Source organism: Lepidochelys olivacea (assembly GCF_965140295.1).
Source record: "Lepidochelys olivacea isolate rLepOli2 genome assembly, chromosome: 9".
Lineage (NCBI taxonomy): Eukaryota > Metazoa > Chordata > Testudines > Cheloniidae > Lepidochelys > Lepidochelys olivacea.
Genome location: NC_140419.1, coordinates 82333673 through 82349146, shown reverse-complemented (window position 1 = coordinate 82349146; position 15474 = coordinate 82333673). Strand labels below are relative to the sequence as shown.

Sequence of the window (15474 nt, the reverse complement as noted above, 5' to 3'; positions counted from 1 at the left end):
GAGATTAATCAGGCAAACCACACACCCTTTAGTAATTTATACCACCCGCACACAAGAGAATCAAGTAACAATTCTGTGCCAAGTGTTATTTCTTGAAGATTGGCTGACTTAGAATTCAAACCCTCTCTTTTTCCCTTTATGTAGCTCTAAGGTCATCTTAGGGCTGGAGTTTCTGGGATTTGCAACTCTCATTTTCCAATGATCACAGCCTTCTGCACAGGGCTCTCTAGTCGGTTTGCATCCATGCACCATCAGGTTAACAAGGCCCAGTACTTTGGTCTTGCACAGTCACCGTTATTACATGGAGAAAGCGTTGACTTACAAAATCCTCCTGGTCACTGAACAGGAAGATGCATCCAGAACAAAGCAATGGAACAAACCCATGGGCTGCAGGCAGACAAAATTACATCAATCACTCTCAGGAAGCCAACTCCAAAAGAAAAAAAGAGACAGGCGGTATTCTCAGTTACACCAGAGTGAATCCCATTTACTTCACTACAGTTACTCTGGATTCAAACCGGTATAAATGAGACCAGAATCAGGCCCACTGGTTTCTACCACCGAATCTAAAAGGAGAATATTCCGAGTTCGGGTTCCTTATCTTCTCTCTGCCCTCAGAAAGCAACATCATAAAAAAAGCCAGCTCACTACACCACTACACAGTTAACTAACTTCACTTGGCTCTTTGAGAGTAAGGTCTTTTAGACTCGTAGACTTTAAGGCCAGATAGGACCATCATGATGACCTAGTCTGACCTCCTGCACATGGCAGCCACAGAACCTCACCCACCCACTCCTGTAATAGAAACCTACCCTCCAGCTGAGTTACTGAAGTCCTTAAATCATGATTTAAAGACTTCATGTTACAGAGAATCCACCATTTACACTAGTTTAAACCTGCAAGTGATCTGTGCTCCATGCTGCAGAGGAAGACAAAAAAAAACAAAAAACACCAGGGTCTTTTGTGCATAGGGTTCTCTGTTCCTATCCATATTCCAGTCTCACCTCTGGAATGAAGAGTATTACAGCCAGAGGCAGGGTGCTCCCAGTGGTGGGCCATCACCGGTTTTGGAGTCTAATAATTTGATCAGGCTTTAAGTTGGTTTATATAAAAAGGGAAGGGTATGGGGGATGCAAGATTTACTAAAAAGCAGGAGGTGCTTATATTTTGTTGATTGGAATGAACACTGGTACTGCCAACCAGTAACACCAACACTGCCAAGTGTTCGACAATTGTGAGTCAGACATAAAAAACCCCATGAGATTTAAAATAAATAAATACCAAGGTCCTTTTTGTCCCCCTTATGATTTCAAGATTTTAGGGTGCACTCAGATCACATTCTCAAGCTTTTCTCCACAACCAGGATGGCTAAGAACTATTTTTTTAAATGACAGATAAGATTTTCACATAATCACTTGACTCCAAGGGCTGGGGCTTTAATAAGAACACCAAATATTCTGAGCCTCACAATAAGATCGGAAGAGTTGGCAGCATTGCAGTATGCATTTCTAAATAACACTTTGCCTGTTTCTCAGCAGCACTGAAGATTTTTTTTTTATATCTGAGGAAGGTAACTTGAGAGTAAACAGCTCTTTATTAGAATGGTTAATCTAGTAATTGAGAATTGTCTAGATGCAACCTACTCCTCCACTCTCTCATGCTGCAGTGCATTAAATTATTACATACAAGGTTGCTTGTTATCATTAAAGTCTTGTATTAATCCTGTTTCTTGTTCTTTTAGTTTTATATTTGCATTTTTAGCTATTGTGAAATAAAGAGGGAAGTTTTAAAGCTTTTCACTTTACTCCAATCGCTGCAATGAGGTTACACCTGAGACTGGTTACACTTCATTTGAAGTTCCTGTGAACTACAGGGCAATATCCTCCATTATGCTGATCAAATTCAAAAGACTTGTGCCTACTCATTCCATGTACACACCAAGAGGATGAGCATCAATCCAAGGCACAGCCAAAGGCTAAACCATGCCCCTCAAAAGAACTAAGAACTCACAGCTGTGGTTAAAAATAATTTTTAATGAGAACTCTTCATGCATTCCTAATAAACTCTGATTCTAAAAACTGAACTTTAAAAATCTAGTTTACTTAATTGTTTTTGCGGCAGGGGAACTAACAACCTGATCCAGAACCACTGACAGATCTCAGGAAAATTGAAATTAAAGAATGGGGGATAAAGAAGGGAGAGCGAAGAAGAGAAGGTTGTTTAAAAAAAATTCAGGGGGAGTGAAATGAAGAGGTTGGGAAAGATCAGTAAGATGGAGAAGACAAAAAACATATGGAAAATTGTGAAAGGCAATATGATTACTAGGGAGAATCATTAGGAGATGCTATGTAATCTGATGGTTAGAAGAAGATCCTGGGAATCAGAATACTTGGGTTCTATCCACTGACTCAGTGTGTGGACTTAAGGGTAGCGACTTTCCCTCTGTTTACACATCTGTAAAATGGGACTAATGCTACTTCCTTATAGCGTAGGATGTGGAAATGTAATCAGTTCAAGTCTGTACAGTGCTCCGAGGCCCTTGGGTGAAAAGCAGACAGAAGTCTAATAGTTATACAATTGCCTTAGAGCAATTAATATAAGATGTCAAGTCCATCTGAAATGAGCCTATCTGAAAAACTGTTCCACATCAACAGCTACGGTGCCACCTTCAGGAGAGGACAGATAAGACCTTTTCAAGAAACAACATGTAAAACCTGAAGCCCAAGTTCTATAATGTATAGGTCAACAACAAAAATAAGAAGTCCTAGATATTAAAATCATATTTAATTCCTTGTGTTAACAAATTTTCTAAAAGTCTGTTTACTTTTCATCATCTGTCACAGGGACACTTCAAATGTTTGAAATTTAAATGACTTTTTCATGTAAGAATTAAGTAGGAGTGAAAACAATGATGTCCTGCTTACAATGTTAGCAAATACCCTAAATGGATCTATTTTCTTTGTCACTCAATGTAAGTCATAGGTTTAGTAGTCTAATGGGTGACTAAGCTATAGGCAAAGAGAGGAAGACATTGAGAGAGAGAGAATGAAATACAAATAGGAAAAACTAAAGAACATTTTCATGGAGAAATACACACACACACACACACACCCCACTCCATGAAAATAGTCTTTAGCTTTTCCTATTTGGCTGAAGAGTCCACAAAACATTACCACAAAATCCACCCCCAAACAGATCCTGAATTTAAATCCTGGAGTCTAAATTTAGATTTACACAACAAATAAAGAGTGCTATAATGACAGATTTTTGACTCTGACACCGTCCCTGCAGTTTACACAGCCCTGTACAGTGAGGGATCTGAAAGAGGGTTTGAAGTCATCAGTGCAATGAAATATTGCTAAAATTTACTTGGGTGCATTTTCAAAAATGACCTCCCAGAATTCACCGTATCATTAGGGTTTTCCCTTTCTAGCCCACAGAGCCAGCAGGGCCCCACAATGAGGTATGCAAAGCTTTTCTGTATGTATTAAATGAGTCAGTTCCTCCTTTCTGCTCCTTGTTCTTTTATTCTCAGTAGAGAAACAGTTTGGCTGTTAGAACTACGTTTTCTCCTCTCACTAAAACTTTTCTCTGAACTAGGATCTTAGCTTGGTTTCTCTGTTCTGATGAAGCCCTGATCCATTTTTATCAGTAACATGAACCTGCTGTTTGTCCCTTCCACACACCAGTTTTGATAAAGCAGGACAGATTAAACAAACTAGTTTATCTATCCTAGGAATTAGAGGACATAACACAGCATCAATTTTTAAGCAGAAATTCCCATAGATCTCAATGGGGAATTCAGATTAAAAACAACAATAAAAATCTAAATGACAAGCCCTATAGCCTTCCAGACAAAAAAAGTCCATTGGGACACCTTGTCCATCTTGTTACCAAAGCAGGGTTGTTCATGGCTGGTTCATTTCCTATTCTGCCTTAAACATAAAAGATGAAGACAGGATGGACATTCCTCCAACATGATCACAGAAACTATACAGTGTAGAACGTGCACTCTTGATTTTAAGAGGCAATCCCTACTCAGTGATGTACCAGAAAAGCCCCCCAAAGTTGCCTGCTAGTGTATCCTAGGCGAAGCCAGCCACAAATGTAGGGATCAATTTAATTCTGAGCAAGAACCACTACGATTAAGTATTTAATCCCATTTTTACTCTGAGACACCATTTGGTCTCTATAGGACCAGGAAACCTGGAATCAGAAGCCTGACTCTGCACAGAGCTGTAACAGTGGATATTCTTTCACTGCTGGACAAAGCAGCAAAATAGTCCCATCTCTTGTGCAAAAAGGCAGTCAAAGGACTGCTGCACAACACACTGAGGAACTACTACCGTGAGGAATAGGCTACAGAGGCACTTATGGGAGAGCTATGGAGAAACCAGACAAACTTTACAGTCCATTTATCAAAGTGCTTGCAGTTCCTATGTCAAGGCAAATGAAACAAAACGTAAAGCAAATAAAGTTAATCTATATCTAGATGATTGTAATAAATAAAAAGGGAAGAGGAAAAATCAATGCAGTCCTTCTAGTTGCCTTGCCAGCTCTTGTTAAATCCCTGAAACTGCAACACCTACTGTGGATTTATAGAAACAAGACACACTTTCAGAATGGCAGACAGGCAGGTTCCCTGCCATTTCACGGCAGATCCTCAGTGGATGTTTGAACTGAAGTTAACCACAAGCAACGCGCACGACTGACATTCTGTGTTCACTAAACCCAACGGAAACAGGTGCCTCTCCTGCCCAATGCACCCTGCTGCCCCATGTATCAGGGACACTGCTTGTGCTTGGGCGACACCAGCTGGGAACTCTTGGCTGCCTCAACTGTGCCCATGCTGGTGGGGCATCCCTGTCTGACCTGCAGAATCCAGAACTGGCCTGGGTTTCTAGCCTAATTTTCCTTAGCGGTCACATTTTAAAGTGGGTCACAGATTTAAATAAAACAGCACCTCCCTACTTGTTTAAGGGCCTCCAATCTAAAATGGATCAGTCAGGGGTCCTGAAGACCCAGTGCACACTGACCCTTTAGAAGAACTGCTATTCTGGTTAGGTTTGCTTCCCCAGAGGGGAAAAGCTAGTGCATTAAGACACTGCCCCAACATTCATTTCCATGGGAAAGGAATCCCCATTTCACCCACTCACTAATCCTTCTCACAAATACCCGTATGAGACATGGGAATACTGTTCCCTTTTTACAGGATAAGAAACTGAGGCAATGAGAGGAGACTCACCCAAGGCCACAATGGGAGTCAGTCGCTCCCATGATGCATGCTAGGGAGTCTAACAAACCCAATAAGGACCAGGGCTCTTTTTACTAGATTATCTAATCACCGTTATCATTTTTCAAGTATCCCAAAGGTACGCTATTGCTCCATGCTTCCTTATAGGCCACAGCTGCTAGAAGTGACTGATTTTTGCTCTTCCCTTGGGTAAAGATTTTACTCTAGCTTCAATTTTTCTCTACAATACTCCTCCCCCTCCACAAAATGAAACCTCCAAATGTGTCTCACTATAAAGTCATCTCTTGCTACACATAGCCAAGGGGTGTGCTGGATATCCACAGCGGTACATGCTGATCATCACTGGATTGCTTGTTTAGATATGCTCAACAGTATATTTCTTTAAACAAAGGAGCTATGCATTCAGTGTGTTGTTGAAAGAAGGTTGTTTTTACAGCCTGACCCTACATTTGAGCTCCAAGGATTCTACATTTTATGAGATCAGAAACAAGAGAATGCAATGCAAACAAGAAATAAACCTCGATAATTACAGCCATGTGTCTGTGCTGCTATTGCTTAGTTTGAGTTAGCACCTTTTTAATATAAATATAAGCCCTATTTTTCAGGAGTATAACTTGGCTAGAATCCTACTCTGCCTTTACATCTTAAAAGCTCTCTCCAAATATTACATCATTCTCATAAAAACCTACAAGATAGGCATGTATTAACCCCCATTTTTACAGATGGGGAAACTGAGGAAGAGAGGTTAAATGACTTGCTCATGGCCACAAAGTGACTCAGTGTCAGAGCTGGATTAGAGAGCAGGAGTTACTCTTAGTCCAATACTTAATCTATTGGGGGTTCTCACACTGTGGTCTGTGGAGTACTTGCTGATGGTCTATGGAAAGCTGTCAAGTCGCACACTTTTGGCTCAGTTTACAGCTCAGAGCACCATGCCAACTGAGAAGGGAGATGAAATGCAGAGCATAAATAGACAGTGTGATTCTTTTCAGGAAGGCCATAACACTTAGCAATCTGAAAGCAGCTACAAATTCTTTCCTGATTATGTTTCCACAGGGATAGTATGTAATTGAAAGTGGGGAGGGGCGGAGGTGGTCTGTGAAACTAAGAATTGGGGAGAAGGGGTGGCATGCAGGTAGTCCCATACAGCTCCCTTGTCAGAAGGGATGGGGAGTGAAGCTATGGGCCAGACTCAGTGCTGCTTCTAGCAGCATTAGATAGCAGGGGGAATTCATCGAAGCAATCCAAGCATGGAGTAGAACATGTCAAGAAGAGTAGCAGTTGTCCATCTCCACTCCTATCCAGATGCGCCTCCCCATGACCCATGGAGTCCCAGCTTCAGGTCTTAGCACAGAGGGACCTCAGCAGGCTGCTGGAATTGCAGGTGTATGGACTCTCTGAGCCTATACGTTTAAATGCCAAAATACCAAGATTTACTTAAACAGAGGATTAAATAAATAAATAAATAATCCTCCATTGCACATGGGCAGTCATTCCCTTCTCCCTGAACGTTAGAATTTTGTACACGTTTAGTACGTAGCGAACCACGTACCCGTCCAGTGATCGGAAAGCAAGTGAGAACTGACATACAAACATATAAAGGCAACATTAGGCTAGCAGGTCAAAGCATATGCATTATAAACGGTCTCTTCGCTAAGCACACAGACCAAAATTCACATTTGTCATATAGGCAATTTAATTACAAAGCACTGGATTGACTCACACACACACACGTTAGAAGAAACAGGGGCCTACTCCTGCATGCCCATGGCAGAGTTTTTAATCACTTTGACCCCAAAACTTCAGTTTTCAATATTTTTAGCTAGATCTTTTTTAAAACTGTGCCTCGGGTTTTGTTGGTAGGATCACAAGAAGGAAAGAGATAACCAAGTGTTGATTTCCTGAAGAATACAAACACGGAGATGCATTTGTGTATTCCACCACTTACAATTTAAAAGACAACCCATGTTAACATTGTTCTGTTAATAGCTTAGAAGTGACAATGCGAAGATTGTCCATACATCTTTAACTCTGCCGCCATGTGGATATGTACTATGTTACGATCTTTAATTACATGATTATATTATTTCTCAACAATATCATGCTGTTAATTCTAGAATCTAAGAGGTGTAGCATCTTGTAGTTTCTTTAATTCCTGTACATTCATTGTCAATCATCTAGCACATCAGTGCAATGTGGTCTAGAGAAGTGTTTCTCAACGACCAGTCCATGGACAAGTGCCGGTCCCTCAGATCTCCTTGACACAGTTTAGGACGGCAACAAGCGGGTCCCTGGTATCAAAAAGGTTGAGAAACACTGGTTCTAGAGGCTAGGCCACTGGATTGAGAGTCAGGAGATCTGGCTTCTATTCCCAGCTATGCTATTGACCTGCTGGGAGACTTCACGCAAGTCATTTCACTTCTCTAAGTCTCTGTTTCCTCTCCCACGCTTTGTATGTATTGTCTATTTGAGTATAAGCTTTGGGACAGGGACTGTCCCTAGCACAATACAACCACAATCTCAGCTGGGGCCTGTAGCTGCTACCATAATACAAACAAATAAATAATTAAGGTACAGGCTCTTTTCTATCTTTAGACAACACAATCCTGAAAACACTTCATCCTGCTACTAACTTTTCTTAGGTCAATATCCCTATTGAAATTAGGTGACTAAAGTTACTAGCAGGCATTTTTACAGGACTAAGGCAGTTTGTCAGCAGCCTTCCTGGGGTGCAATTCAAAGGAGGTAGTTAAAAAGCTTGTTTAGCTGGCGGGGAAAAAAAATCAGATGGCCTATATGTGTCAGCTAAGTTTCCCTTTTATTCTGTAGTATGTTGTGTAAGAACAGTTAATGGTACACTCTTCATATAAATTGCTTTAATGGTCTGTGTAGACCATTGCTTTAATGTGCAGAACAGTGGCATGCACATTGTTCTACACATAAGATTGTAAAATACTGTTATATTTGAGAAATCTTTAATTACAGTCACATAGTGGATATGCACAAGGCATGTTACATGTGCAACCTTAACTTTATCATTTTGATCTTTTTGTGCTTCAGCGCAATCCTATAGTCTCAACAGGGTTTTTTTTAATAAAACTTCCTAGGCAGGGTTTTTAGTTTTGGCTTTTCTTTTTAAGAAAGAAGAAAGCTAGTAACAATTCCTGTGTTCCTGAGGAAACACAGAACTATTTGACTGCACAGTGTCAGAATATTTTTTAATATAAATGCAGACGATATACATTTCTGCTACCCCACAAACCCCCCCCCCAAAAAACAACTAAACTGTTTTTGGGATTTTTGTTTTGCTTTTGTGGGTGGGAGAGGAGAACTGAAACTTTCCAAAAAGATTCACCTTTGGGCACAGAACAAGCCTGGTAATTCAGTCCAAAGGTGGAAGTTCTAAACTAGTGAAAAAACAAAGGGTCAGAATGAAAATACTTATGCAACCGTAATATGTTGCCTATGCCCGGTAGTAAAATATTTCCAAGGATTTCCTCTTTCTGGAAATGTTTGTTTCACTGTGGACAGCAATGGAGCTTTCCTATTTGATTTGGTTTTCCTGATTCTTTCCCTGGGGATATCTTTGCAGGAATGGAAGACATTTAATATATAGATTATAACCCAAGCTCCCTCCCTCTCCCCCAAGTTACAGCTGCTGCAAGGAGACACCTAGATTTAAACAGCATGCAGGTTCTGATATAAACCAACCAAAGCCAAGCAGCAGAAAGGGGAGTTCCCAATGCACCGATGCTGGCAGGAGCACTGCAGGAGTGACAGCCTGGATTGGAACTTGCTCCTACAGCAGACAGTCTGATGTTTCCTATTTAAACAAGACACTTTTACAGTGGCGTTTCTAGGGCACCCCTGCCCCCGCCGGGGTCTGTGTGGCTCACGGACACCAGACGAAGTTACATACAGTTCCCTTTGCTGGTGCCAGGCCCGGGAAGATCTTAGATCTGGTTACGGGGTGATTTTTGTGCAAGCCACTTATCCCTCAGTCTGCCACCTCGCCCTCCCCGGCTCTGCCACCCCGGACGCCGCCCGCAGCCCCGCGGGGCCGGGGAGAGGCCGGTCTCAGGGAGGGGGGCCCCGCCGCCCTCTCACCTGTTTTGAACTCCAGCGTGGGGTCCTTCTCGCCGCCGCCCAGGTCGCCCTGCAGCATCACGTAGAGGATCCCGAAGGAGTTCTGGATGCCGAAGATGGACCCGTTGCACCAGGTGGCGGCGAAGACCACGATCCAGCCGAAGCCGCCTTCGGGAGGCTGGAAGCCCGGCCCGGCCCCCTGCAGCCCCCTGGCCCCGGCTGCCTCGCCATCCTCCTCCGCCGCCTTGGGCCCCTTCGCCTCGGACACCGCCTGCTCCTGCTTGTGCAGCGCCATCTCGGCCGGGCTGGGGCAGGGGCTGCTGCCGCCGCCGCTGCCTGTCGGATCCCGGCTGCGGAGCCCGTCCAGCAGCTGGTCCCACATGCCCTCTCCTCCTCCCGCTCCGCTCCCCCTGTCATCCCTCGGCTCGCCCGCTCCTCCTCCGCCCGCCGCCGCCGGCGGCGGCTGCCTCCTCCCCGCCTCTCCGCCCCCCGCTGTATCCTCCTCCATCTCCCGGGCGCCGCCGCGCAGCGCCCTTCAGCGGCGGCGGCTGCCGCAGGCCGGGGAGACGGGGCCGGTCAGCGCGTGAGGGGCCCGGGGCCGGTCAGCGCGTGAGGGGCCCGGGCCCGGCCTGGAGAGGGGCGGGGGAAGCCGCGGGACACAAACCCTCCGCCCCCGCAGCGCGGAGAGAGGGGTCGGGCTCAGCCGGCAACCGAGGCCAGCCCCCCCCCGCTCAGCCCCGCCGGGCGGATCCGAGTCTGTGCCTGGACCTTGATATTCACGTGGCGGGGGTCTCCTAGCCCAGCTTCCCCCGCCCCTGATTTCCTGCCTCCCCTCGCACGGTAAACAACGCAGGAATCGGCGGGCGGCGTCCGACCCAGGCGCGCCGAGCCCCGGGATCCGCTCGCTCCCGCTCCCCAGCGCGCCCGGTGAATCCCCACGTAGAGAGCAAAGGGGCCAGCGCCCCCTCCCCCGGGCTGCAGAGAGCAGCGCTGTGCCTGTCCGCCCAGCCCACCCCCTTCGCTGCTGCTGGGGGCGGGGGAAGAGACGGGCTTTAAAAACAAACCCCCCCCCCTTCCTCCCCACGGGTGTAATTCGGCTGCCCCGGCCCTCAAACGCCTCCGACCGTGCGCCCTGCCTAGGGCAGTTCATTGGCAGCGGCTCCCCCTTTGGAGTCAATCAGGGCATTGTTGGTGGAGCGCAGAGCTGCAGGGCGTAGGGCCCCGAGCCACCGCAGGGGCTGCCAAGACTCCCCTCCCCCAGGGCAGCCAGCTGGTAGGGCGGCACGTTTGTATAATGTTTGGTGGTGCCCAAAAGGGGTCCAAGTCCCACCCCTGCCTAAGGGTCTGGGAGGGAGTTTGGGTGTGGGAGGGGTGAGGGGTCAGGCTCTGGGAGGGAGTTTGGGTGCAGGCTCTGGGCTGAGGCAAGGGGTTGGGGTGTGAGGGAGGGTGAGGGGCGTGGCGCTTACCTCGGGCGGCTCCCAAAAGCGACCCGCACACTCCTCTGGCAGCAGCTCCTAGGTGGCGGGGCCTGGGGGGTCTCCGTGTGCCGCTGACCGCAGGCACTGCCCTGCTGCTCCCATTGGCCACAGTTCCTGGCCAATGGGAGCTGGGGAGTCGGTGCTGAAGGTGGAGGCAGCATGCGGAGACACCCCTGCCCCGGGGCTGCAGGGACATGCTGGCTGCTTTAGGGAGTGGCACAGAGCGAGGGCGGGCTGGAAGCCACCTTAGCCCCACTGCGCTGCTGGTGGTGGTGGTGGCTGGGGGCCCCCGGTCCCTTTTAAATTGTGTGGGGGCAGCAGGCGGGGCTGGGGGAGAGACCCGGCCCCAAACATTGGTGGAGTCGAGGCCTGAGTATTCCTGGAGCACGGGCACCACGGGCCCATATAAGTCACCGCCCCTGCCAGCTGGGTAAACCCTCACCTCACCACAGGAGGCCTATGCCTTGCCAGGGCAGGGCACTGTGCCTTCGCCACTATCTGCAGCTGAATCCTCCCTGAGAGCCCCAGTTCCTACCCCCCGTGCATGGGGGCGGTGGAGAGGCTGCAGCACGGAGGGGCAAGTGAGTTGTGTTAGGGGCCAGCCCAGCAGATGGGTTTGAGGCACAAGTTACTGGCTGCTGGACTTACAGCAAGTGATTGTTATTATTTTGCCACTTTCCATATGGTGCCACATGGGTGTTCATGGCCTATAGAGGCAACCATAGATGCTGTAGGCCTCATACAGCAAACAGCTACACACATGATGTCCATTAGCACTACTCACATCAGGAAAGTTACTTTTCAGCATAAGGATTCACGGATCAGGCCCTATCTTCGTTCTCATGCCTAGATAGTAGGGCAAATGTAGACATAGAAATCCCTAAAACTGACAGGCCGCTGAGCCAGTGAGCTTACCAACCTAAGCCCCCCACTCCTGCAAGTGATTATGTGCTCCGTGAACCAGCACAGAGCCCCTTGACTTCGTTGGACTCGGAGCACGTGTGTGGGTCTCTGGTGTTCAGCACTCTGGGGCCAAAGTGCTTGGGTGAGAGCCTTTTCCTTATACAGTGACAGACACAGTTCCAGCTGCCTTTCATCACAGACATGGCCCTCTGCAGTGCTCCTCCCCTGGACTTCCTGTCTAAGAAGCTAAACCTCTTAAAGATACAGTCCCCAATACATTACAGTTTCCTTTCCCAGCCAAAACTTGATAATAGTAACACTTAACCTTTGTGTAACACACAATTTCAAATACTTATATGTGACCTACTAACTAAGTTTACTAACGATGTTCAGTTGATCTCTGAAGTGCTTTGCACTGTTGCTTCGACATGTGGATCTCCTTTGAAATTCCAGTCCATTTGTTCAGGCAGTTTTATGTCCTGGAGCTTTGTTGTCCTGATCTGATTGTTGCCTAACTGAGCCCTTCAGGCAAAAACAGAAAACTCAGGGCCCCTCTCTCCCTCCCTTCCGGAAGCAGGGGAAGGTGTAACCCATTCCCCCTCAGCATATGGCTGTCTGGGGTGACAATCATAAGACTTCAGGGCAACCTCATGTAACATCATGGATATTGTCTTGTTCATGAAGTGGTGGCAAGAGCCCAGGATCTCAAAACATGCTGCTTTTTTTGTTTGGTTTTATCAGTGTCTGTCATTACAGATAGCTGGTGGGTGAGATAATATCTGTTATTGGACCAGCTTCTGCTGGTGAGAGAGACAAGCTTACACAGAGCTCTTCTCTGGAACTTGAATGCTTCTCTTTCACCAACAGAAGTTGGTCCAATAAAAGATATTACCTCACCCACCTTGTCTCTGTAATATCCTGAACCAACATGGCTACAACTACACTGCATCTATCATTACAGGTATTCCCATTCTCAGTTTTCTGTTAAAAGTCTGCAGGTGACAAACCATGTTTCATTTCACAATGCTACGTACAGCTCACATTCTAACTCTGCAGTCATTTTCAGTAGTTGCTTTATTATTTTAACACCACTTTCCACCAAACCAATAGATGCGGGACAGTGTGCTAGCACTTACATGTCTAAACCCAAACCTCATTGCAAACTACTTAAGCCAGTGGTTCTCAAACCTTTGTACGGTGACCCCTTTCACATAGCAGGCCTCTGAGTGCGATCCCCCCTTATAAATTAAAAACACTTTTTTATATATTTAACACCATTATAAATGCTGGATGCAAAGCGGGGCTTGGGGTGGAGCCTGACAGCTCACAACCCCCCATGTAATAACCTTGCAACCCCTTGAGGGGTCCTGACCCCCCAGTTTGAGGACCCCTTATTTAAACTCATGCTCGCTGAATTGCAGCCCATTGTCAGATGTTACTATGTCAGGTATACCATGTCTAACAAAAATAGACTTGACATGCACAATCACCTATTTAGCTATAGTGTCTTTGAGTAAAGCTATCTCAGAGAAGTGAAAATAATAATCTAGAATAAGTACATAGTTTTTTCCAATCAGTGTAAACAAATCTACATCTGCTTTTCCCCAGAGGGCCAGTTTTTCCTGAGCTACCACAATGAGCTCTTTTGGTTGACTTGGCCTTATTTTTGGCATATGCAAGAAGCCTTGACAGGTTTCTCAGTGTCACTGTTTATTTGAGGGCAATATAAAATGTTTCTAGCCTTTTTCCTAGATTTGTCAATCCCTAAATGACATCCATGTATCCTTTTTATTGTACTTTTCTGTAACACTGTAGGGATCGCCATCTTTAAACAAAGATGGTGTCAACAAAATCCCAGGTAGGCCTGAGAGTTCCCCCCCTTAATTGGTGATAGGGGCTGCCCTATGATAAGAGCCTTAATCACTTGATGCAGGGTCTTAGCCTGAGCTGTTGCTTTGGCAATCACAGACCACATTTTGTTTGAGACTGGACAGGTTTTTTAATCAGATTGACACGTACAAATTCTAGCTCTGGACTTTGCACCCTTGCACTTTTGTCAAATGCTCTAGAGAGTATATCTGCAGCCCCGATCTCTCCCAGATATGAATTTGATTTGGAAAACATACATTTATAGCTGAAAAAATAACCTCTGTGTTCTTTTGACAATGGCAATAAGTAACTGATGGTCAGTTTCAGCGAACAGGTCTCATTCATCACCCATTGGTCTCCTGTTTTGACCATGCTGTTTGTAAGAGGGCCGTGCTAATACCTCCTTGGTGGCATCTGTGGACAACTGAGTTTTGCACTTCCTATTATAGTACCTCAGGACTGGGACCTCTTTAATTAAGTCCTTCAGTTTCTCGAATCCTTTATTAAAATTTGTAGTCCATGTTCATTGGACGTCTTTGCATCGTAGTGCTCTCAGGTTGCTGGTTTGAGCAGCTAGATTAGGCACAAATTTCCCTACACAGTTCACCATGCCAAGGAATCTTTGTACCCCTTCCTTGTCTGTTGGGGCAGGCATGTTGGTGGTGGCTCAGCCTTACCGCTCTCCACCTTTATACCGTGCCGTGTTAGGTTCTCGCCCATGTATGTTATTTTTGTGGAGTGGAATTTACATTTTTGTTTGTTTAGCTTTAACCCAGCAGCAATTGCTCTTTCCAGAGCTGCCTGGACCTTCTGGTAAGGCACTTCGTATTTTTTTTCCTCCAGAACAAGACAGCAGCTGTGTAGACTTTAGTATCCTCTCTACTATCAGAAATTTGTTGTGTTTTCTGGTGAAGCAACCGAAATGGAAGTCTGTGGAAACAGGGAGTGCTGACGTGAGTGCTGTGCATGGACGTGGCCGCTGTTTTTCTAAGGGTGCCAGCCAGAACCATGCTTAAACAGCCAGTATAGAAAAATACTTGGCAGAAGCCATCTCCTCCTAAATTTCTCCCCTTGTAGGGAGTGGAAATGTTCCATTTTTACATAATTAGTTAATTCTTTTGGGGCCATTTTTTTTTTACCATGACCCAACAAGTATACCCACTCTATCAGTTCGATGATTCCCAGCGTAATGAGATGACCTGGCATCTCTTTTTCATCCTCTTTTTTAGGGATGGCTGGCTCAGCTGGGGCCTCCCTTAGGAAAGTGTGGAAAACTGAAACATCTCAAAATGCATGAAAGTGCACCTGGTGAAAAACCGAATTTTTTCCATAGCAATTTATGGATGTGAATTGTGGGACGTTATTGCTGCTGACAAGAAGAAAACTGAAGCTTTTGAAATACGGTGCTGGCAAAGACTCTTGCATATTTTCTGGACAGAAAAAAAAGATGAATGTCTATATTAGAAATATTATTGGAGAGAAGCAGACTCTAATGTCGGAAATCAGCAGCTGCAAACTTATGTACTTTAATGACGTTAGCCATAGAGATGGAAATAATCTTGATAAAGTTATTATGGAAGGAATGGAGAGTCTTCGTAGTAGGAGATGACCAGCAAGGAGATGAATGGATGGTGTGCTGCAGATCACTGCTGAATGCTCAGAGTTAGCGATGGATCATGAAGGCTTCCAAAAATTCAGCTACAGTGACACTAATATTCAGACATGAATAAATGGATTAAGATGAAAGGAACTTTCTCACAAGCATGAAGGGTGAGGCGGTTGGGCTCTTTCAGCTCTGTTCTGTATCCCCTTGAAGATGTCCTCAAACTCTTCCTCTATTGCTTTGGTCCCCTGCCCTACCGGTGAGTACACTCTCTTGATGAG

General features: G+C 45.8%; 1 protein-coding gene across 1 annotated transcript in view; it reads right to left on the bottom strand.

The window, feature by feature from the left end:
• Positions 1 to 10017, bottom strand: part of SLC16A2 (solute carrier family 16 member 2) — an 86529-nt gene extending 76512 nt beyond the window's left edge. Inside the window, exon 1 of the mRNA XM_084639068.1 lies at positions 9362 to 10017. Within this exon, the coding sequence (XP_084495194.1) occupies positions 9362 to 9848 (487 nt within the window). The 5' untranslated portion in view covers positions 9849 to 10017. The remainder of the gene's footprint in view (positions 1 to 9361) is intronic.
• Positions 10018 to 15474: the final 5457 nt, after the last annotated feature.